This window comes from Canis lupus, chromosome 23 (assembly GCF_003254725.2).
Source record: "Canis lupus dingo isolate Sandy chromosome 23, ASM325472v2, whole genome shotgun sequence".
Classification (NCBI taxonomy): Eukaryota; Metazoa; Chordata; class Mammalia; order Carnivora; family Canidae; genus Canis; species Canis lupus.
In genome coordinates this window covers 52,466,547-52,488,402 of record NC_064265.1, presented here as the reverse complement: position 1 = coordinate 52,488,402, position 21,856 = coordinate 52,466,547, and the positions used below count along the sequence as shown (strand labels likewise).

Below are 21,856 nucleotides of genomic sequence, written 5' to 3'. Positions count from 1 at the left end.
TCTGGGAGCCCCTCCCCCTCCCCGTCCAATGCACTCTGTTTGCAGAGGCCGCTGCCCCCAGAGGGAGGCACATCCCCAGAAGGGCTCCCTGAGGCTCGGGGCTGCTCAGTAGCCGGGCTGCAGGCCTGATTCCTGCCCCCGCCGGGCCGCCTGCCCGGCCCTGGGCCCACGGGAGCACAGGCCCTGCTCCTCGGGGAGGCCAGCGTCTGGGGATGAGTCCGCGCCAACACGCGTGGCTCCTGAGACCGGAGAGGAAGCCCAATGCATCGCCTGCTGGAAGCTTAACAAGCTGTTTGCCTAAAGAGATTTTTTTTTTTTCTTTTCTGTTCTCCACCTCATTCCCTTTCTTTCGGGTGCTTTTCACACCAAGTCACTGAAATCACAGGGTATGGGAGGTATTTTTCTCTTTAGAAATCCTTTTTCAGGCAACTATGTCAAGAATGTTTTCATACTTGGGATTGGAAAGGGAGGGAGGGGAAAAAAAAAGGCTTAATCCCCCCAGATGGGTATTTCTCTGAAAACAGACATGCAAATGTTGGGCTTGTCAAACCCTAAAATGTTTTCTTTATTCTTGAGAATTATGGCAGCCTGCCTGCTGAGCCTGGGAGCTCTGACGAGGGGGGAGCCCCGGTCGCGGAGGCGCAGGGTGTGGGAAAGGGCGGGCGGAGGCACGCGCCAAGCCCCGCGACCAGGGGCGGCTGCCTGCACCCGCACGTCGTGCACCAGCCCCTCCTGGCCCCTCCCGGCCCCTCCCGGCCCCTCCGCTCCCGCCCGGGTGGAGCTCTCGGTGCAGGAGCTGGGGGCGGGGATGCAGGGAGAAGCCAGCCCGTGTCCCCTGGGCGATCCCACCAGGGGCTGAAGCTCGAGCCAACCTGGGAGGCACAGGGACTCAGAGAGGAGCCATCACGCGTGGGGTGGCCCTGGGTCCTCTGAGGGTCCTTGCAACCAAGGGAGGGGGTGGGAGAGGAGGCCGCTCAGCTCAGCTCAGCTCAGCAAAGGCCTGCTCCGGGCTACGGAAGATTTGCAAAGCACTTCCCGGGGCCTTGCTGCCCCTCGTGATGTGTTCACAGCTCTGCGGGAGAGAGAGACGAGGAAGTGCAAACCCTCCCGGCCACCCCCACACACGCGAACCACTTACAGCAGGTGAGAAAGGGGCTTCGAGACATCCTAATGCATGGGGAGCTCTGGAGAAAAACCATTCTGGTGGCTTTGGTGTCTCCTTCCTGGGCCCTTTGCTGGATGAAAGTATGGAAACGAGGCAGCGGGGAGCCTACTCTGCAAGGCCTCGGCCCTGCGGTGCCAATGGGGACCCGGAGGCTCCGAAAGGCCTAGGTCCCACGGCTAGCTGCTTGGTGCTTGGGATCAGGGCTTGATCCGTCTGCCTGGGAGGCAGTGGCCACCCTGGGTCATCTGTCCCCTGATTTCCCTGATTTTGGAGGGTTTGGTTGTCCTTGGCGAAGTCAGCTGCTGTGCAAGCAGGATGTGGGGTCATAGGGCAGCTCAGGGACAGCCAGGGTCTCGCCTCCCAGCTTTAAGGACCGCACGGGGCCAAGCCTGATTAAATGCATAAACCCCTGAGCCCTTCGTTCCAGGAAGACACGGGACGGACGGCACCTGTGGAAGGTGGGAACAGTCCCTCAAGGACGCTCACAGCCTAGTCCTGCAACCCGTGGGCCTGCTGGGGGGCTGTCCGCAGGTGTCAGGCGGGATTAAGGGTCTTCGTCAGCTGACGGTGAGAAGGGGAACCGGGGGTCGGTGTCCGGGTGACATGGCGTGACAAAGACGTGCCCGGGCCCTGCGGCTCCGGGGATGCCACAGGCCCAGGAGCGCGGGCGCCTCCAGAAGCCAGGGAGGGCAAGCGAACGGACTGTGTCCCGGAGCTTCCAGGACAGCCCAGTGAGCCCCATTTCAGCTCCGCAGCTGCCGCACAGGACGTCCCGTCACCTTGAGGCACCTTGAGGCACCGCGTCTGTGCTGAGTGGCTACGCCCAGCCTGGGGAGGAGGAGGCCTCGGGGACACACGTGCTACAAGCAGGCACACACCCGTTGCCGGGAGGGAAGCTGCCTCAGTTGCATCTTGTGTCTCCCCCTCGTCCCATTTCCCTCCGACCTCACGGGGTGGGGGCATCACCCCACGGAATCCCCGGGAGGGGAACTTTGGTGTCAGGCCTGCTTTGGGAGGAAGCTGCTGACTATGCACAGCTGTTGGCTCAGCGGTGCCCCCCCCGGCCCCCTCCCGGGGCTCAGGGCTGCTGCAGGGGCGGGGGGCACCGGACCCGCACACGGGGCCCAGCTGGAGGCCCGCCGGCACGCCCGGGGTCTTGGCTGAGGACGCATCCTGGTCGAGTTAGGACAAGTCTGGACAGGTCCTTTGCAGGCTCTTGGCCTTGGGTCACCCGAGTCCTGAACTGCGGTGGGCTTCGCCCCGGCCGCACCCCGGGCCCGTTGTCCAGGACCCTTCCGACGGGGCCAATGACGTCACTGCAGGCCGCCCCGGCCGGGTGAGGTGGGAGCGGCCCGGAGCCTCCTGGGCCCGCGGGGCAGCTGTTCCCAGGCCGAGCGTGCCTTTGCAGCGGCTCCGTCCCTGCCCCCACCGAGGCGGCCTCTGTCGCGCGGACGGCCAAGCGACCTCTTGGATCGGAGGCCTTCCTGCCAACCGTGCCCGGAACAGATGGGGACGGGTCTCCTGGGCACGTCCAGCTGAGGCGGATTTCACAGCAGGCGGAAGAGCAGGCGGGGGAGCAGACAAGCCAGCCCCTTCCCACGGCCACTTGGGAGGCCACACTGCTCGCCCAGCTGTCCCCCCTCTCCCTGCGAGGGCGGGGCCCGAGGCGGGGGCTCCGGGCGGGCGGCGACAGCCTCCAGCCAGGCCTCGGGCGGCCCAGCTCCCTGCCGATCCGGATCCGCCGAGGGGGGGCCTGCCCGTCGCGTCACCGGACCCCGGCCAGCCGCAGCACCAGGCGGGCCCCTCTCTAGGCCCGGCGCCCCCTCCCGCCCCCACCGCCCCATCCCTGCTCCCATCTGGCCCCTCCCGACCTGTCCCCTTCTGCGCCCACCCCGCCTGGGCGGCGTCTTGCCTCTGTTTCCCCATTTGCTCCGCCCGCGTCATCCCCGCGAGTCCAGTCACCGCGTCTGGGATCTGCTGCTCCTCTCCTGGCCCGTTTCTCGCCCCAGGGACCGGGTCCTCTTTCCAGCAGGGAGTGGCTCCGACTCGGCCTCCCTGTCGCCGCGGAAGGCGCAAGGTGCCTGGTAATGTCCCGTCGGGCCCGCCTGGGTTTGCTTCTGTTTTTTACTGAGTAGATGTGACAAAGCTGACGTCAAAAGCTGCTTTTCCCCTTTTCCTAGGGGTTGGGCTGCCAGAACGAAATACCACGGACCCACGGACGCGGCGGCTGAACCCACAGACCTTCATCTCCCGCGACAGGGCTGGGAAGCCAGGCCCGGGTGCCCACAGACGGGGGCGCAGGCTTGGAAGGCCGCTGTCCTTGCCGTGTCCCCGGCCGAGGGAGAGTTCCCATAAGGGCGCTAATCCCTCCCGGGGCTCCCCCCGCGTGACCTCCCCGACCCTAGGGGCCCCTCAAGGACCATCGCACTGGGACCAGAGGGTCCTGTCTATGGGTTCCGGGGTGCGGGGCCCAGACGTTCCTGCGGCCTATCCTGGAAGCCTAAGGACCCCCGAAGTAGAGGCTGAGGGTTCTGCTCAAAACAACCGTCCTCTGCACCGCTGTGTGATGAGCAGGGCCCGGGCACGGAGGGCGCCTCGGGGTGCAGGAGACCTGGGGTCTGCACCACAGTCACCCAGAGGAGCAGCGTCATGTCACGGGCACCAGGAGGGCGGGCCGGGCCGGGGTCGGTGGGTGCGGGCTGCGGGAGGGGAAGGGGCGGAGCTGGCGCGCCGCTGGGGGCTCGGGCAGGTCGGGGGGCGCAGGTGAGAGCCAGGCGCCCCCTCCCCCATCGGGGCTCCAGTGCCCCCCCCGGCCCAGCCCTTCAGGCTTCACGAGCTCCCCGATGCTCGAAGTTTCCGGATGGTTTGGGATGATGCGCATGTGCATCGGGCTTCACGGGCCAACCGAGGCACCGAGGGCCGCGGAAGGTCGTCAAATACCTGCAGCTTGAAATCCCAGCTTGTCCGTCGCATCATCTGCCCTAGTGTGCGTGGTGAGCGCAGTGGGCGACTGCTGCCCCCAGGACAGCGCAGGAGGGGACGGTCCTTCATCCCCGAGTGTGCCGCTGGCCCGGCCAGAGAAGTTGCTCTTTAGCCCCTGGTTTTTAGTGTATTTATTTATTTATTTATTTAATTTATTTTTAATTTCGTGGAGGCCAGGCCGCGACAGGAGCAGGCCCGGGGCTGGAGGCCGGGCTCTGTGGCTCCCCACGCGCGTGCCTCGTGACTCGGGACGGTCGCGCCGTCTCTTGCCAACCGGCTCGGGTAAAACGTCTATGGTAAGGGGTAACCACGGTGCAAGAGGGAACACACCCCAACCCTAAGTCCCCGAACGTGCTCTGACAGATGATCTCATTGGGTCCCTGTGACCCCTAGGGCAGGAACCGACTCCCCTCGCCCGTGAGTAAGGGCCTGGGGCCCGAGAGCTGAGTCACATTCCCACCATCTCGCAGCAGATTAAGGGGCGGCAGGACGAGGGCCCAAGCCCAACGTGCGCTCCTTAGCCATCCCTGGGCTTCGGTTACCGTCGAACCGCAGGACCCGGGTCCCCGACCGCCCGCTGCCAGGCGCGCATCTCTGCAGGAGCTGAAGCCTGAGGGGCTGGACGCTTAGGAACGGAGCTGGGCGCCTGGGAGGCAGATGGACACGGAGCTACCCTCACTGGATCCCTGCAGACGGGGAGGGAGAGCCGGGCGGTGGGGATGACTGGGGAGGTGGTGGGGATGACTGGGAAGGAGTGGGGGGGATAGTGGGGATGACTGGGGGGGAGTGGGGATGATGGGGGGGGAGTAGGGATGACCGGGGGGCAGTGGGGATAACTGGGGAGGCGGTGGGGATGACTGGGCACAGTGGGGATGTCCGAGGGGCAGAGGGATGACTGGGGGTGCTGGGGATGACCAGGGGGGAGTGGGGATGACTGGGGGGCAGTGAGGATGTCCGAGGGGCAGAGGGATGACTGAGGGTGCTGGGGATGACTAGGGGGGTACTGGGGATGACCGGGGGGCACTGGGGATGACTGGGGAGGCGGTAGGGATGACCGGGGGGCAGTGGGGATGACTAGGGTTGTGGTGGGGATGACCGGGAGGCACTGGGGATCACCAGGGAGGTGGTGGGGATGACTGGGGGGGCAGTGGGGATGACCGGCCGGTGACCTGCGTGCCCCGCGGCCCCCCAGCGCAGACTCTGCCCAGCGGCCGGGGGCCAGTAACCGCAGTGGGAGGCAAAGCAAACAATGCTGTGTTGGTTTTGCTCAAGGAAAATAAGAGAAACACAGTTTACCCTGTGGGGCCCCTGTGCTATGCCAGCTGCTCCGGGCCTCCCCGGGCGGCGGTCCTGCGCCCCCGGGTCACCTCGGGCGCCGAGTGAAGGACGTGCAGGCCTTTAGGGTGGAGCCTCTGGCTCTTCTTATCACCTGGGAGCAGCCACACGCTGAGGCCTCGGCTGGGCGGTACTGGCCAGGGCACAAGGCCCCGAGCGAGTCTGCGCCCCGAAGGTTGGCTCCGGTCCTGCCTGGTGAATTGCCGCCTCCCTCGGCGACAGCGATGCGACTTCTGCGGGCACTGGGCAGTTTTGACTGTTCCAGAGTTCCGTATAAACGCAGTCGTGCAGGACGCTCTGCTCGCATCGGTCTTTTCCGTGACGCTCTTTTCCGGAGCCTTCCACGTGGTTGTGTCTCCAGAGGTCACTGCTTTTGTCAAGCAGAAGCGCTCCATTGTGGGAACATGGTGCGGCCTCTCTCCTCTGGGCTCTTGCTGGTTTTCATTTTTTATTTATTTTTTATATTTATTTTTTTAAGATTTTATTTTATTTATTTATGATAGAGAGAGAGGCAGAGACCCAGGCAGAGGGAGAAGCAGGCTCCATGCACCGGGAGCCCGACGTGGGACTTGATCCCGGGTCTCCAGGATCACGCCCTGGGCTGAAAGCAGGCGCTAAACCGCTGCACCACCCAGGGATCCCTCTTGCTGGTTTTTAAAGGATTTTATTTATTTGTTTGACACAGAGAGTGAGCCCACGAGCACAAGCAGGGGGAGCAGCAGCCAGAGGCCGAGGGAGCAGCAGACCCCGCGGAGCAGGGCGCCCCAGGTGGGGCTGGATCCCAGGACCCGGATCGTGGCCTGAGCCGAAGGCAGGTGTGAGACGACGGAGCCCCAGGTGCCCGTGAGGACCCTCCGGGTTGCTGCAATTCAGGCCCAGAGTGGAAAGAGCTGCGGGAGCCCTTCACGGAGGAGACTCTGGAAACCCGCGCTTTGGCTTCTCTCCAGGGAACCCGCGGGAGTGGATGGGCTGCGGGGCGTGGGCAGCTTGGGCTCGGCCGGGCTGCAGCGGTGGGGAGGGCGGCTCACACCCACACCCACACCCACGCCCACAGGGCGCCAGTTTTCCGACCTCCTTGTAGTTTGCATTTGCGTCTCCCCGTGCCTGCTGCCGTGGGGCTCTCACGCGGGTCTCTGCGGTCCTTGGTGCGTCCTTCCTGAAGTGTCTGTGCAGTCGGCGGCCGTTCAAAACAATTGGGGTGTTTGTGTTTTTATTATTGAGTGGCCGGGGTTCTTTATATATGGTGCAGATAAGCCCTTTGTCAGATTTATGTCCTGAGACTAGCTTCTCCTGGTCTGGGGTTTGCCTGTTTGTTTTTCTGCAGGATGTAATTTTTTACGAGCGTTTAACATTTCGATGTTCTACAGTGGATCAGCGTGTTTTATGCGTGGCTCGTATTTTCCGTGTCCTGTCGTGTGTCCTCTGCCCGGAGCGGCCTCCCCAGGGGCCTCCGTCTGCAGAACCGCTCACTCGTCATCCTTGACGGTGGTCACCTCTTCGGGGCGCCCTTTCTGGCCCTCACTAGCAGCCGGTCTGGACGCTGGGCCCCCGCTTGCTTCGCACGTCTCATCATGCTACGACGCATCAGTCTCCCTCCGGGCCTTTCCACCTGACCTGGTTGGGAGCCCCCAGTGGGGGTCGTGGCCTCCCGGGGCGTAGTCTCCGTCGCTTGCTCCCCCTGCCCCGGGGCCCTCCCATCTCCGTCTGCGCCCTGCTGGGTGCTGACCTGCAGCGGGCTCGCCATGGCCACCGACTCAGGCACGAGTCACCTTGAATGCGCTCAGGACCCCGTGCGTCTTCGGGGCGGGCCTCTTCCCCTTCGGTCACGTTGTGAGGGTCGAGCTATCGGGCGTCGGTTATTTCACAGAACAAAGGTGGGGTTGAAGCATCTACTGGGTTCTGTCGAAGTTAGAGCCACTGCGGATCCTCAGCGACTCCGAGGATCCAGCGCGATCCCGCTGGGAGGAGGTTGGGGGCAGCCCGGGGCCCAAGCCCGTCCGGGGGGAGGAGGGGGCAGCTGTGCGCCTGGAATCTCGTCTGACCTGCGCCTGCACCGAGACCCAGGGAACAGGCCCCGGCGGCTGCTCCGAGGAACCTGGGGTCAGGCACACGCAGCTACGTGACCCCAGGCAGGTGACTTTACCTCTTTAAGTCCCTGTTTCTTTAGGGGTAAACCAGGGGCGGCGGCAGCACCGGCCTCACCGGGCAGTTGTCGGAATTAAAGGCAACAGAACAGTGAAATTTCCAGAACATTCCTGTCTCCTAGGGTCTGGGTAGCTCCTGTGGGGGCTTCTGGGCGCAGGGAAGCTCCCGGTGCTCTCCAGCCTCAGTGGCTCCGCGACCTGGGCCGTTAGGCGCCGTCCTACAGGGGACGGAACCGGGGGAGTTGTGGGGCGTCCACGCAGAAGGAAGCCCATGTCCCCCCAGGGGATGCCCACCACCCCGGGGAAGCCAACGTCCCCCCAGACTCTGAGGACCCATTTCTGAGGCGTTTTCTACTTGTCTGTGTTTGCATCTCTTACCCGGTGGCTGGGGTGCGCTCGCCCAGGCTTCCCCGTCCATCAATAACCAGGGAATTGTGGGAGGGGATTCTTGTTTCTTTTTTTAAATATTTTATTTATGTTTTATCTATTCATGAGAGACAGAGAGAGAGAGAGAGAGAGGCAGAGGCACAGGCAGAGGGAGAAGCAGGCCCCATGCAGGGAGCCCGACATGGGACTCCATCCCGGGACCCTGGGGTCATGCCCTGGGCCCTGAGCCCCCCGGGCGCCCCTAGTTTATTTATTTGGCAGAGAGAGAGCACAGGCAGAGGGAGCAGCAGGGTCGTCGCTGAGCAGGGCACACGAGGCTCCATCCCAGGCCCCTGGGGTCATGACCCCACCCAAAGGCAGGCCCTAACCCCCAGGCCCCCCACCCCCCCAGGGAGGCGATTCTGAGCAGAGGGCAGCAGCCCCCTTACAGGTCAGGTCGGGGCTGGAGGGAGGACATGGTGGGCAGCGCCCCTGAGCCTGGCCAGAGCCCGCCTCCCCCGCCCCAGGGCCTGCCGCTCCGTTTCCTCTTGGTCTTTTCCAGAATGGACGGGGCGGGGGGGGGGGGGTTGCCTGAACGTGCCCCCTGGCCCCGCTGCTCCGTCAGCCCGGTCCCCACCCGTGCCCATGCACGCGGTGAGACGGGCCGGCTTGCGGCTTGTGCAGTGCCTGCGCCGGGCGGCCCCCAGAGTCGGAAGCTGCCTTGACTGGCGGCCAGGCCTGCGGCGGCCCAGGAATGTGCGAGCGCCGCGTGTCGCCGCCCGGACTGTGGGAACGCGCTGCCCCCGCCCCGCCCGCCCGCAGCTTCCCGGACCCTCCGCAGGGCCTTCCCATCTAGGCTCCAGCCGCCTGGGGGCTGCAGGGAGGGGCGGACGTCCTGGGGGGGCCCGGGCGGGGGGGGGGGCTCCCTCTGTGGGTCCAGGGCGTGTCCCCCACCAGCGCCCCGAGTGGGGCCCAGTGACCTGCGGGCTGACCCCCCAGGCCAGCAGCAGTGCCCCGGCCCAGGTGGCCTGCACCCCCACCCCCACCCGCACCCCCACCCGCACCCGCACCCACATCGCCCGAGGGCCCCGCTCCAGCCCAGCGCCCGGCTCTGTGGGGGTCCCCAAACCACCCAGTCCAGCTCCAGCCATGCGGGGGCCTCTCCCAGGTCACCTGCCGGAGCCCCAGTGTGACCTCCGTGACCTCCGCAAGCCGGGCCACTGCCCCCCAGGCCCTGACACCCTCCAGGTGCCCTTGTGGAGTCCCTGCCCCAGGCCCCTTCCCGTGCCCCATCCTGGCACATGGACATTGGGGTAAACCAGGCTGTGCCCTAACTCAGCCTCCTGCTCCCAGAGGTCCTGTTCCTTGGGGTCCTGTGTCCTTGGGGTCCCCCAGGCCTTGACCCTGGGTACTGAGCCCTCCAGTGCCTCTCCGCACTGGATGGGCGTCTTCCCACCTCTGCGCCCGGCTCCTGCGTGTCCATCGATGTCCATCCTGAGGCCGGGGGCAGCCCTCGCCCACCCCAGCTTCTGAAAACCCCGATTCCTGTTCCCTCCAAGGCATTTGCAGCACGTGCAGCTCATGACCCACACGCCTTCTCCTCCCTCCGACGACTTGTCGGGCATACAGCAGGCGGCCTCCTCCCGTGTCCCTGCGCTCAGTGACTCCGGGTCCCGCGTGCGGTATCTGCCCCTCTGGCCGCACGACCCGCAGGAGCAGCCTGCCTGTGGCTCGGTCTCGGGCACCGGGCGTGCGGCCTCGGGCACGTTACCTACCGTCCTCTCTAAGTCTCGAGTTGCTGACCTATAAAGCGGAGAGGAGTCCAACCGGGATTGGCTGCGAGGTGCGGGGGTGGTGAGCGGCTGGCGCAGCGCGGCCACTGGACGGTGTGGACGCTGCTGGGACGCACGGGGATGCTTTCAGCTTGAGCATAAAACCTGGACGTAGTGACGGATATTTCAGCGGCCGTGTAGGCGCATTCCAGGCACCTGTGTCCCTGGTAGGGGGTTGGGGATGCAGTGATGTCAGTCTGATGCCTTCTTTTTTTTTAAGATTTTATTTATTTATGCATGAGAGACACAGAGAGAGAGAGAGAGAGGCAGAGACACAGGCAGAGGGAGAAGCAGGCTCCATGCAGGGAGCCCGATGCAGGACTCGATCCCGGGACCCGGGGGTCACGGCCCGGGCTGAAGGCGGCACCAGAGGCCACCGGGCTGCCCAGTGTGACGTCTCCTGTGCACTTGCCCTTCCCAGCGCCCTCCCCCAGGGCAAGGGGACGCAGCCAAGACGGGGCACAGAGAAGCAGGTGTCGGAGGAGGCGACTGCGCCACCGGAGGAGCAAAGCGGGCACATGTGGGGGCAGCGGGTGGGTCGGCGCGAGAGGGGAGCGCGGGGGCACCGCTGGTCCGCGGGCTGCGTGAGGGTCCCTGGACGGCCAGCTCAGGCCATGGAGCTTGGGTTCTCACGCTTCCCTCTGAGAGGCTGGAAGTGCAAGAGCAGGGCCACGGGTCGTTTGCTTGGTGAGAGCTCTCGGCTCTCGGCCGCCGCCTTCCGCAGGGGCCCCATGTGGCCTGGGTGGCGGCGGGCGCCAAAGGGAGGGAGAAGCAGCTCCCGAGCGTCCCTTCTTACAAGGACACTAATGCTGTCGGATAGAGTCCTACCTAGAACCTCATTCAACCCTAGCTACCTCCGGGAAGGACCTCTCTCTAGACACGGGCCACGTTGGGGGAGTCGGGGTGCAACCTGGGACCTCTGGGGTCGTACTTGAGCTCACAGCAGTGGGCGGCGGGGCCTCCGTGCAGAAGGAGACGCCTTTGGAGACTCGGGCAGAGAGGGAAGAGCGCCTGTGCAGGTGCAGGGGCGGGGGGAGGCGGGGGAGTGGGCGGGGAAGGAGGGTCGGGAACCAGGTGTGGCCACACCATGGAGGGTAGGGGCTGGGGTTGGGCTGGCGGCCCGACAGGGAGCCGGGAAGGCTGTGGGGCCAGAGGGGCAAACCCCTAGAGATGACAAGCCTCCTATGGGGGAACTGTATAGGAGCCCCCTCGGTTCTCACAGAGGACAGGGAGGCCGGGTAAGGCCCAGGGACCGACAGGGCGGCAGCGGGTCGTGGGGAGACACTCGGCTGCTTCAGAGCGGCCCCTGGGTGTCCCGGGGGACGGGAGAGGGCCCCAGGCGGGGCCCCGGGGCGGGGGGGGGGGGCGAAAGCAGAGGCAGCGGGAGCCGCAGCGGCCGTGCCGGAGCAGCCCGGGGAGTGGATCTGGACCCTGAGGAGCCAGGAGGGCCCGGGAGGCCACGCACGGACACGGAGAAGGGCCCTTTACGAGCGTCGGGCTATTTCGGGTGCCGTCCTCGCAGCTGTGGCGGTGGCACCCCGAGCCCCGCGTCCCGCTCCACACTTTAAAATAGCAGCACGCCAGACCTGACCCAAATCTAAACATATGACAGCGCAGACGGAAACATCTGGAAGACGTTAAGCGTCTGTGAGCCGGGCTCTTCCACGGCCCCGACTTACAGGGAAGCTGATGGTGACGGAACCGAGGCTTCGGGAGAGTAAAGGCTGCATAGGGCAAGCGGCGGCGCCGGCCGGCCCCAGGTCCATGGGCTCCAGCATCCGTCCTCCTTCCCCCCCGCGGCGGCGGCACTGGGCTGCTGGGCGCCGGCTGTCGGGCGTCCGCGTGGTGACTGTATTTTCCAAGCCCCGAGCAGGGACACGTGGTCCGACAAGTGTGAGGGCACTTCTGGGGACCCGAGACCAGAATGTTTTAGATTAAGACCCTCGGAGCAGATCCAGGACACGTGGCCGTCAGAGATAGCGGGGCTGCCCACACCCTTGGCGCGGCGCTGGCTTTTGCCACTTAATACCCTTTTCCATCCCGAATGCCCGAGATCTATTTTTTGGCTGGAGCAGATGCCCCGGACAAGTGAGAGGTACTGAAAAAGCCCAGACAGCTGGAGGGAGATGGCAGAGATGGGACATTCTTCTCGGGGCCACCTAGGAGGGGACAGGGCGGGCGCAGCGTCGGGGACTGCCCCGGCTCTGACTCCCCAGGGCGGATTTTCACCCGAGTCGGAATGCGGCCCTCCCGCCCCCCCCTTCCCTTCTCTTCTCCTTGAACTTGGGCCGCTCCCTTCCTGCCTCCCACTCGCATCTGCAGCTGTGTCTGCGGCACCCAAGGGAGCGCGCGGCCGGCTTCTGCGGAGCCGAGACGATTTACTAGGTGCTGAGAGGACGTCGAGCCCGCCCCCGCGGCCCCGGGCCCGGCGGCAGGTTGTTGCGGCTCCACGCCGTCCCGTGTCGGTTGCGGGGGAGGCCGTCCCGCGAGGCCCCGGGACACATGTGTTTTGTATTGAGTGGGAGCTGGGGGGAGTGTCGTGTTGCCGTGGTTGGGCCACACTGCCGGTCTCGGGAGCCGACGTCTGGGGAGGCCTCACGGCGGTAATTTGAGGTTTGTGTGTTGGAGGTGGTGTGTTTGTGTTATTTAAGAAACGAAAAGGGAGATGGGAGGTGCGGTGCGTGTGCAGGGGCGGGGGGTGGGGAGAGAGAGGGAGGGGGAGGCCTGCGTGTGTATCAGAGGCCCCAACGACCCTGCCGCCCACCCTCTCCGCCTCTCCTCACCCTCTTCTAGACGGGGACTCAAAAGCCTGGGCGGAAAAAGCCGCTTTTCTAGGGTCAACAAGGAGTCGGCGGTTGTACTGGGTGTGGTCCCCAGGCCTTCCAGTCCCAGCATAAGGCTTCCCCCACCCCGGTCAGGGCATGTTGGGCCCACATCAGACAGGAGCCCTGGGACAGGAGTGTTGGGGAGGGGAGCGGAGGGGAGGGGAGGGGAGGGGGGGTGTCAGGGCCTCCCAGACTAATTGGAAGGTCCTGACCCACCCCCAAAGCGTCCTGGCTGGGGTGGCCGACCCCGGGAGACAGCCCAGGGCCCGGGGCGCCCAGGTACCGGTACAGCCGTCCAGGCCCGGAGGCTGGGGGACGCCAGGGACACTGGGGGGCGGCCGAGCTGTGCCCCTTCCCTCGGTGGGACTCACTCCCGTCTCGCCTACAGCTGGTTACTGGATTCCGTGGTGCCGGGACCCGCCTTTCCCCCCAAAAGCCAGTAAATGACACCCTGGCGGCTCCTGGAGCGTCCTTGTCTGCAGAGGAGGACGTGTGCGTGGCAGGCGCAGGAGCCGCGGTCAGCATGGGCTTCGGGGGCCCAGGGAGCCTCGGGCCGGCGGCTGGGAGGCGCGTGTGTCACCGCGGCGTCGACTTCCCTCTGCACCTCGAGGACGCCCCAGGTTGCCGTCACCTCCCCGGGCCGGGTCTAGCGGCTGGGCGCCCCAGGTCCCGCCAACGTCCCCCACGAACTCCCAAGCACGTGGCCTGGTGTGAGGGTTCCAGGAAGCAAGCGGCTCCACTGCCGGGGCCTTCAGCTTCACCCAGTGCCCGGTACAGAGAGCGGGCTCAGTAAACACTCATCGCAAAAAAAAATAAATAAATAAAAATAAAATAAAAATAAATAGATAAATAAACATTCATTGCATTGTATAGAAATGAAACAGTCTTTTATTAGATGGCTTCCGTCCCCAAACTCCGAGTACACACCATTATGAGCAAAAGAGATGAAAAAAATCCTTTCCTCCTTTGGAAACCGTGCTATTAGCTGCTTTTCCAAAGTCGGCCGTTCTGATCTGGTCCTGACTGTTCACGCGAGAAGCGACGACTTCCTGAAATACGTCGAAGTCCCTTTCTCTTACCTGGACTGAAATTTTTTTTAATTTTAATTTTTAAAATTTATTTATTTTTATTTTTTATTTTTTAATTTATTTTTTAATTTTTATTTAAATTTTTTTAATTTTAATTTTTTAAATGTTTTTTAAATTTTAATTCAAAAAATTTTTAATTTTATTTAAAATTTTTTTTAATTTTTAAATAAAATTAAAATTTCAATTAAAATTTTTTTTAATTTTAATTTTTTGAACCACAGACCCGTCTCTCATCTTTGCAGGACAATGTATCTGGGTTGACCAGATGTTTTCTCAGTCTCATCTCTAACCAGTTTGTTCATGCCTTGTTCTAGTCCTGAAATAATCTTTTTTTTCCTGGTTTTTGACCAGAGTATATGACAAAAAATCCACATTAAGGAACATTTCTGCCTCTTTGAGATTTTCATCTTTAGATCATTAGGATAAGCAGCCCCCGCCCCCCCGCCCAACCCCATTTTTTTTGATGACGACTTTATTTAAGAGCATGATCTTGAATTAAAAAAAAGAAAAAGAAAAAAAAAGAGCATGATCTTGGGCTGCACATTGGTTCATGTGACTACTAACTGATCCAGATGAACTTTACTGGAATGTAAATACTGCAGCCGGAAGGCAAGATCAAAACCATTCCCCATACAGAAATGTTAATCTTTCTATTGCCAAGGGGAAACACAGCAGTTTCACGTGTAAGGCGATTTCATGCATTTTTACATTAAGTAGAATCTTGTGTCCATTTCGTACGGCTGCGCTCGTCTACGACGGGGGTAGGTGACGGCCCGAGGTGCCCAGAACCACCTGGCGCTCCCGTCCCAGGGTCGGTCCCACCGCAGACATTTGGGGGGAATCACTGTTCCGGCTACAAAATCAACCAATACCAAAACCACCTGAATTGTGTCACCAGGGGTGAAATGAAAACAGACGGCTTCTCCGCTTCCGTGTGTGTGCGGGACGTGGTGGTGGGTCTCACAGCTTCACGCGAAGGAGCGAGAGAGCGGGTTAAGCCTCGTGAGCAGTCAGACCGTCACAGTTTATTTTTTAATGAAACAGACTCTCTGGATTTCTTCTGAGTGTTGGGAAATCACTGGGTGTTTTCATAAAGAAGTCGGTCTTTTTTTTTTTTTTTTTTTTGAAGATTTTATTTATTCATGAGAGATGCAGAGAGAGAGAGGCAGAGACCCAGGCAGAGGGAGAAGCAGGCTCCACGCAGGGAGCCCGACGTGGGACTCGATCCTGGGTCTCCAGGATCACGCCCTGGGCCGAAGGCAGGCGCCAAACCGCTGAGCCCCCCAGGGGTCCCAGAAGTCGGTCTTTTCTGACTTATGAGACTGCTTGGACTGTCCCCGGGTCCTCCTGTCCCTGCGTCACGCTGACACGGAGCCCTTGGGGGAGTCTGTGTCTTCCCGACCTCGGTGGCAAATGGAGAGACTGATGGCACGTGGAAGAGCCTAGGCCCTTCGGGATTCCCACGCTCCGGGCTGCGTCCTTGGCCGACTGGCCTCCCGCCACCGCCAGCTCGGGCCCTCTCTCAGGCCGGGCCTGAAAATAGTCTATTTGCAGGAAACAGGGATCACCCATGGGTCAGATCAATCTTTTACGGAGTTTCTCTCCCCTGGCCAGTCGATTGTTGGAGCCGATTGACCCAGAACCTTCTGGTTATTATAACCCCCTTCTGTCTCCACCCACGAAGGAAAACAATCACCTGTTACCCGGACGCCAGCGCGCCGACCACTTCCATCGGGCTCTCGGGGGCGCGGCCTGAGCGTCTGTATTTTAGAGTCTCTTCCAGAAGGTTCTAAGGTGCAGCCGGCGTTGAGAGCCGTGGAATTGGGTACTGGGACTTGGGAAGGAGCACAGGCCTGCAGCTCCCAGAGCCCAGCGGAGGCCCGTGAAGTCCTCCCTGAGCTCATCCTCCCTGTAAAGCAGAAGTTAAGGAAACAACCTCTCAGCATCGTCACAAGCGAGATGACGGGTCAGGCCCGTACCCTGCGCCACGCGTGCGCTCAGTGAGCGGAACGGCAGTTACCGTCTCAGGCACCAGAAGGAAATCTTGGCCTTTCCGTGGAAATAGCATCAGAGGGGATAGAAGACGTCCTGAGGCCTCTTTGGTGAAATATCTCCATCTTGCAAGGGTCGGTTTTGGTTTCCATTGATGGAAAACAAACAGATCCCGGCTGAAGCCTCCTCGTGAAGGAATGAATGGGCTGCCAGCCTCGGGTTGGGTTTTTTGTTTGTTTGCTATGAAAAATACGCAGTCGGAGGGACCCACAGGTGCTCACGGCGCTCGGTGCCTCTATTTCTACCACACACCCAGGGCCCTGGGCGCCCACTGCCCCATCTGAACTAATCCAGGGGGAAGACCAGCTTTTCAAGGTTGCAGGGTTCGGGGTTCCGAGGGCAAAGTTAGGTCCTGCCCTTTCAGCCGCGTATCGAAAACTAACTTCCGATCCCATATACAGCGAATCCCAAAACGACTGAAAACCAAAACCAAAGCCAAAAGAGGGGCTCACACTTGGCGCCGAAGGCAGCGTTTCTCCTCAGCTCGGGTCTTTTTGTTTTGATTTTGGTTGGGGAGGGGAAAGCCGGCCTCACCTACCCCGCCACCCGCCGCTGGCCTGGCCCTCAGCCCCCTCCAGGCCCCAGCCTCGCCCCCCAGGCCGCCCCCAGCACCCCCAGCCTCACCACCCAGGCCATCTCCCCCTTTAACCCCCCAGCCTCGCCCCCCAGGCCGTCCCCCCCCTAACACCCCAGCCTCGCCCCCCAGGCCATCCCCCCCTCTAACCCCCAGCCTCACCCCCCAGTCCGCCCCCCCTCTAACCCCCCAGCCTCATCCCCCAGGCCGTACCCCTCCAACTCCCCAGCCTCACCCCCCAGGCCGTCCCCCTCCAACTCCCCAGCCTCACCCCTCAGTCCGCTCCCCTCGCCCCACAGGCCTTCCCCCTCACCCCTACCCCCCCACAGATCCCGGCCTCGCCCCCCAGGCCACGGGCGTGTGCGGACCTGTCTCGGGCATGACCTGGGAGCAGCTGCTGCCGCTCAGCCCTGGGAGGGAGAAACCCGAGCTCCCGCCAGAGCAGCCCGAGCTGGCAGGTCCCCAGGGGGGGCGGGGGGGGGGGGTGCCCCAGGAGCCCCCGAGCTCTGCGTCGGTTCTGCGTTTCTGAAGCGTCTGAACCTGTGCAGGAAGCTTGGGGGGTAGATGCGTCTGGGGGGGCGGGAGGGGGCGGTTCATTGTCAGCGGTGTGGGGGGGTGTTCTTTTCTTCTTCCTTGTCTTTTCCCATTTCTGCAGGGATTTGGCGACCTACAAAGGCTGAGGGATGTGAGCCCCCCAAAGCTGATCCCGAGGCGCCTCTACCTGCGGGCGTTGAAGCAAAGCGGTGGCTCCTTCCTGGAGGCCTCCTGGGTGCAGGTGCCCTGGCCTCGCAGCAGCCCAGGCGTCCTGGGATCGGGAGTGCGGGCCCTGCCGTGGAGACCCGGGAGGCTGCGGGTGCCCAGCTGCGTGCCCGGGTCACAGCTGGCGAGGGGCAGGCGGGTCCAGATCACCCCAGCGTGCAGGTGGCACCCGCTGTGCTCCCCAGGGCCTCTGTCTGCTGTCCCTGTCCCCGCCATTGCAGCCATGGCACGGGACAAACCTGCTCTGCACAGGAGGGACGTCGGGGCAAGTCAGGGCCTTCCTGGAAGTCGTGACCAGGCCACAGGGCTGGGGTGCAGGGGCGGCGGGTTAGGGACCTCCGGCTGCTTAGTGCCCACTGTCGCCCTCAGGGTGGGCTGCCCGGCGGCGGGACCTGCTGCAGAGGGTCAGCCGGGCAGCGGCAGGCGGTGGGGTCGGTAGCCAGTCTGCTCCCCGAGCGTCAGTCTGCCAGGAGAAGGGAGGCTGAGGGGACTTGACGCCTGGCATCCGGGCCGGGGCCTCCCCTGAGGGTCGGGGGTCGGGGTAGGGGGCCGGGTGGCAGCTTGGAGGCCTCCTGCTCTGAGGCTGGGGGGGCCGATCTATTGAGACAAGGTTGGCGGGACCGTCAAGGGGTTGGAAGCGGTGCCCTGCCCGGGGCCGTCCCCATGGGGTGTGGATGCCTGTGGGTGCACGGGCCCTGACCGGGTGCTCTTGGGGACAAAGCCCGGGTTCCAGGACAGTCTGGGGCTCATCTCCCTAGGGTGTGGGGGAGCTGGCGCCCGGCCCCGCACACGCACAGCCCGCCGGGGCCCCTCCCACGGACGCCGACGGCCCTCAAGGCCAACAGCCCCCGTGGTGCCATCGTGCCAGCCGAAGGCCCGAGCGTCCGCCTTCCGCTGCAGTCGCCTCTCCGGGACCCTCGGTCCCAGAGCCTGGCTCGGAGCCGCACACGGAGGGAGCACCCACACCCACCTTCCAGAGACGTCGAGAAGGGCCCAGAGCCACCCCGGGGCTGGACCTCGGCCGCCTGGACTCGCGCGGGGCCTTCCAGGCCAAGCCACGCACCACGGTTTTCCTTCAGGTGGAGAAAGCGCCGGCGGGTGGCACCTGCGTGGCTTTTGCGGGTTCCCACAGGCTCCGCCACTGACTGGCTGCGTGACCCTGGGCAAGTCACTTAGCCTCGTCAGCCACAGGGTGGTGATACCTAGAACGGCGGCAGCGGGGTGGGTTGTTGGAAGAGTTACACTGACTTAACCAACGTACGACGTCTGTCCCCGGGAAGGGCTTACTGAGCACTGGCTGGCTCCTGCCCCCACTACGAGTCGGATGACGAAGCAGCCCCGCGGCTCCCCGGGCCTCCCGCGTCTCGCTGTCCTCGCGGGTCAGCCTGGCGCGACCCCGTCTGTTTAATAGGGTTGCCATGAGGATGACGTAGTGCCGACACCTCCCGCGAAGTGCGTCGTAGGTGACTATTCCTTATGTGTTGCTTTAGCCTGGATTATCTGCGGGGGGGTGACTTGATTTTCAACCCCAAACGAGCCTCAAGACACGGGTAGCCCCGGGGGGCTCATCGGTTTAGCACCGCTTTTGGCCCAGGGCGTGACCCCGGGGTCCCGGGATCGAGTCCTGTGTCGGGCTCCCTGAATGGAGCCTGCTTCTCCCTCTGCCTGGGTCCCTGCCTCTCTCTCTCTCTGTCTCATGAATAAATAAATAAAATCTTTAAAAAAAAAAAAAAAGAGCCTCAAGACAGTGACCACGGCCGGCGCGGGTGCCTGGACCCTGTTCGCCGGCCTCAGCCTTTCCCAGCTGTAAAGTGGTCCCATAATAACCACTCCTGGAAGCTCAAGGACGTTACAAGGGAAAAATATACAATAACATACAAAGACTTTGAGCTCCTCTGAAGAGAGACGCACATAAATGGAAGGTGGTGCTCCAAGGTGGAGTAATCACGGGTTTCTCTCCCCTCTTTTTATTTAATTAGGAGAAAACCAGTCATTAGGAAGCCTGGTCTTGTTAAAGCTGTGGCCTGGGAAATCGTTCTCTTGGCACCTAATCAGGACTGGTGACCTGGCAGGTTTCAGCGGGGGACCGTCCCCCAGGCTCCGTGACAGGTCTGCAGATTGTGAGGACGGCCACGGCCCGCGGTGGCGGACGGTGGCTGGCGCAGAGCTGCAGGGGGGCCTGCTGGGCATCTGCTCCTGAGGAGGCTCAGCCAGGAGACCCCCCAGCTACACGACCCCCCACCTCGTCTGCGTGGCTGCCACAGACCCGCCCCACTGGGGTGACCTCAGGGCTCTGAATGCACCTTCCATTTGACCTTGTGCCCCTAACTCAGTGCCCAGAAAAGGACATCTGCCCCCAAAGTGGGTCACAGCCGAGTAGGCCCCAGGGCGTGCGCCTGCCCCATGGTGGGCCCCGTTCAGAGGCAGCCCCCCCGCTGCAGAGACTCCCCTGTGCAAGTCCTAACCTGCCCGATGTCCCGGATCCTCCTGCAGGAGGCCTCGCGCAGTCCTCCGGGTTGTCCCCGTCCTCTTCCTCTTCCGGACTCTTCGGGTGTCGGGTGTGCTCTGTTCGTGGGAGCCCAGGGAGGAGAGCAGGTGAGCAAGAGGCCACCCCCAATGGCATGGCCGGAAGTGCCAGCAGAATCAACTGTGCCTCTGGGAAGGGAAGGAAAAATGAAGAAGATGAAAACAGAGACTCTTAATCATAAGAAACAAACTGAGGGTCACAGGAGGGGAGGGGGTTGGGGAAATAGGGTAACTGGGGGATGGGCATGAAGGAGGGCGCGTGAAGTCATGAGCACTGGGTGTTATATCCAACACCTCTTGAATTCTACCTCTGAAACTAATAATACGCTATATTATATGTTAATTAATTGGATGTAAATAAATTTTTCAAAAAACAAGAAACAAAACAAAAAAAAAAGAATTAACTGTGCCGACCTCCCCTGGCGGCGTCCACAACGCCAGCAGGAGGCTTTCGGGAAAACCCCGAGAGGAGCAGTCCTATTTCCTGTTTATTTTAAACACACAGAAAATATCATAATAGCTGCACACGGAGCCACCACTCAGGTTGCCCGATGCTAACGTCCGACCTTAAATATCGTCTATACGTGTTCTCTAAAAGAAGCGGAAAAAAAAAAATAAATAAACAAACAAACAAATAATAAATAAATAAATAAAAGAGGCGGAACTTGCAGATGCAGCGAAGGCCCCCTTTTCCCCCGGGGTCACTGCTTTCCCTCCCTCCTCGGGGTCCCCACATCCCTTTATCATCTCACAGGGCCCTTTACCTGCATCACGGGTGGGTCTAGGTGACCCACAACCCGCTGCACTGTAGTACGGGAAGTGTAAATCCGTGCACGCACGTCTTCTCGCGCACGCCACGCACCGCAGCGACCCAGGGAGCACCCTGACCCCGTGTCCCCGGCTGCTGTGCCACCACCCGCCTCAGCCGCCATCATCTCGCACTGGGACCACTTGCTCCCGACCACAGCCGTCCAGGCAAAGTCGGCTCGCATTACCCCTTGGCTCAAACCCGCTAATGGGTCCTGATTAGCCTCGGAGTCAAAGTCCAAGTCCTGGCGGCCCACGCGGCCCTGTGTGGCCTCCACCCTCCTCGCCGTCCCCCCAGCCCCTGCCCCCCCTGGGCTCCGGCCACCCCGCGGCCCTGCTTGGCCCTGGCCTGCGTGCTCTGGCTCTGGCGCCTTCTCCACTTGCCCGCCGGGCAGACCCTCACCTGCTTCAGTTCTTCGCGGACTGTTCGCTCCTCGGGGAGCACAGCCCGGCACACCCTGTGCCCAGATGCGGCCTCTCCCCCGCTGACGGCTCTCTTCCCTGCTGGGTTGCTCTTCTCCCACGGCACTCGCTTTCTGGCAAATTAAGCCTTTCTTATTACACTTGTTATTTATTGCCTATGTTTTCCTGCTGGGATGTGAGGTCAGGTCCCCCCAAAATGGGAATTTCTATTTTTGCCCACGGATGTTTCCTTGATCCCTACAATGGTGCCCAGCACGTAGGTGCCCCGTGCTTGTTGAATGATGCAATGAATGAAGGATTGAATGACTGGATGAATGAATCTGAGCATTTCATGCTGGAGAGGGTCCAGAACTTTCATCAGATTTTCCCAAAAAGGATGGGGACCACGGTCATAGGAAACCAACAAGTTTGCTGGAAATGTTGGCTTGCCAGGTAGCCTGCCGAAGGGAGCAGAGGTCATGAGGAGGTCGTTCTCCTTCCCTGACGCGCGTCCCCTGGAGAACTACCATGGTAATAACTGCTGGGACCTCCTTCCGCAAGCTTGGCACCGAGTGTCCCTGGAGCCAGCCCTGGCCGATGAGGTGGGGAGCCAGGGATGCCGCGCTGGAGAGTGTGGGCAGGAGCTTTGGCAGTGGGCCGGCTCCGGAGAAGCTGTAATTTTCTTTACCTCTTCTGTGTCTGGGGGCAGAGGCTGAACGTGGCCAGAGCCTCCTGAGCTTCCTTGGGTGAGCTAGGCAAGGTGCCCAGACCAACAGGAGCTGCTTCCTGCCTTGTGGGCTCCGAGCCGAGGCAAGGAGCAAGGCCGGGAAATCTTGTAAGAGCCCCAAGGAGGGGAGACCAGACATCGGCCTTTGATGCAGAGAGACCGAGAGAGAGATAATAGGTGAGTGGAGGTGGGGGGGGCACCTGGAAAGCAAAAAGATACCCAAGGCCATCTGGAGGTGATAGTGGGAGTGGATTGGAGGTGAGTCAGCCCGC

The 21,856-nt window shown here is 62.2% G+C and overlaps 1 protein-coding gene and 2 long non-coding RNA genes across 6 annotated transcripts; 2 read left to right on the top strand and 1 right to left on the bottom strand.

Annotated features, from left to right (window-relative positions):
* The first annotated feature begins 1,809 nt into the window (after positions 1-1,809).
* On the top strand, positions 1,810-4,860 carry LOC125753424 (translation initiation factor IF-2-like). The gene is made up of 4 exons (XM_049099886.1): positions 1,810-1,896; positions 2,454-2,607; positions 2,706-3,249; positions 3,346-4,860. The coding sequence occupies exons 1-4, from the start codon at positions 1,810-1,812 to the stop codon at positions 3,518-3,520; spliced, it is 960 nt and encodes a 319-aa protein (XP_048955843.1). The 3' UTR covers positions 3,521-4,860.
* A 367-nt stretch (positions 4,861-5,227) lies between these two features.
* On the top strand, positions 5,228-6,853 carry LOC112678688 (uncharacterized). The gene is made up of 2 exons (XR_003147770.3): positions 5,228-5,889; positions 6,168-6,853. It is a non-coding gene; the product is annotated as an uncharacterized LOC112678688 (long non-coding RNA).
* Positions 6,854-13,509: 6,656 nt separating this feature from the next.
* Positions 13,510-20,991, bottom strand: LOC112678689 (uncharacterized). Of its 4 annotated transcripts, none has more exons than XR_007405255.1 (8): positions 20,859-20,991; positions 19,588-19,777; positions 18,410-18,622; positions 18,093-18,324; positions 17,085-17,585; positions 15,758-15,969; positions 15,441-15,646; positions 13,510-15,281 (listed from the first exon to the last, which is right to left on the bottom strand). It is a non-coding gene; the product is annotated as an uncharacterized LOC112678689 (long non-coding RNA). The 4 variants fall into 4 exon arrangements; XR_007405254.1 differs by lacking the exon at positions 18,410-18,622 and having other exon boundaries at positions 17,085-17,189; positions 17,362-17,585; XR_007405253.1 differs by having other exon boundaries at positions 18,093-18,622.
* Between the last annotated feature and the right edge of the window lie 865 nt (positions 20,992-21,856).

Excerpts from the sequence above, each read along its gene's own strand:
- LOC125753424 (XM_049099886.1), top strand. The coding sequence starts at position 1,810 with ATGCCACAGGCCCAGGAGCGCGGGCGCCTCCAGAAGCCAGGGAGGGCA. Across the intron at positions 1,897-2,453 it reads GGAGCTTCCAGGACAGCCCA|GACCCTTCCGACGGGGCCAA; the intron begins GTGAGCCCCATT and ends CCCGTTGTCCAG. Across the intron at positions 3,250-3,345 it reads CGGAAGGCGCAAGGTGCCTG|GGGTTGGGCTGCCAGAACGA; the intron begins GTAATGTCCCGT and ends CCCTTTTCCTAG.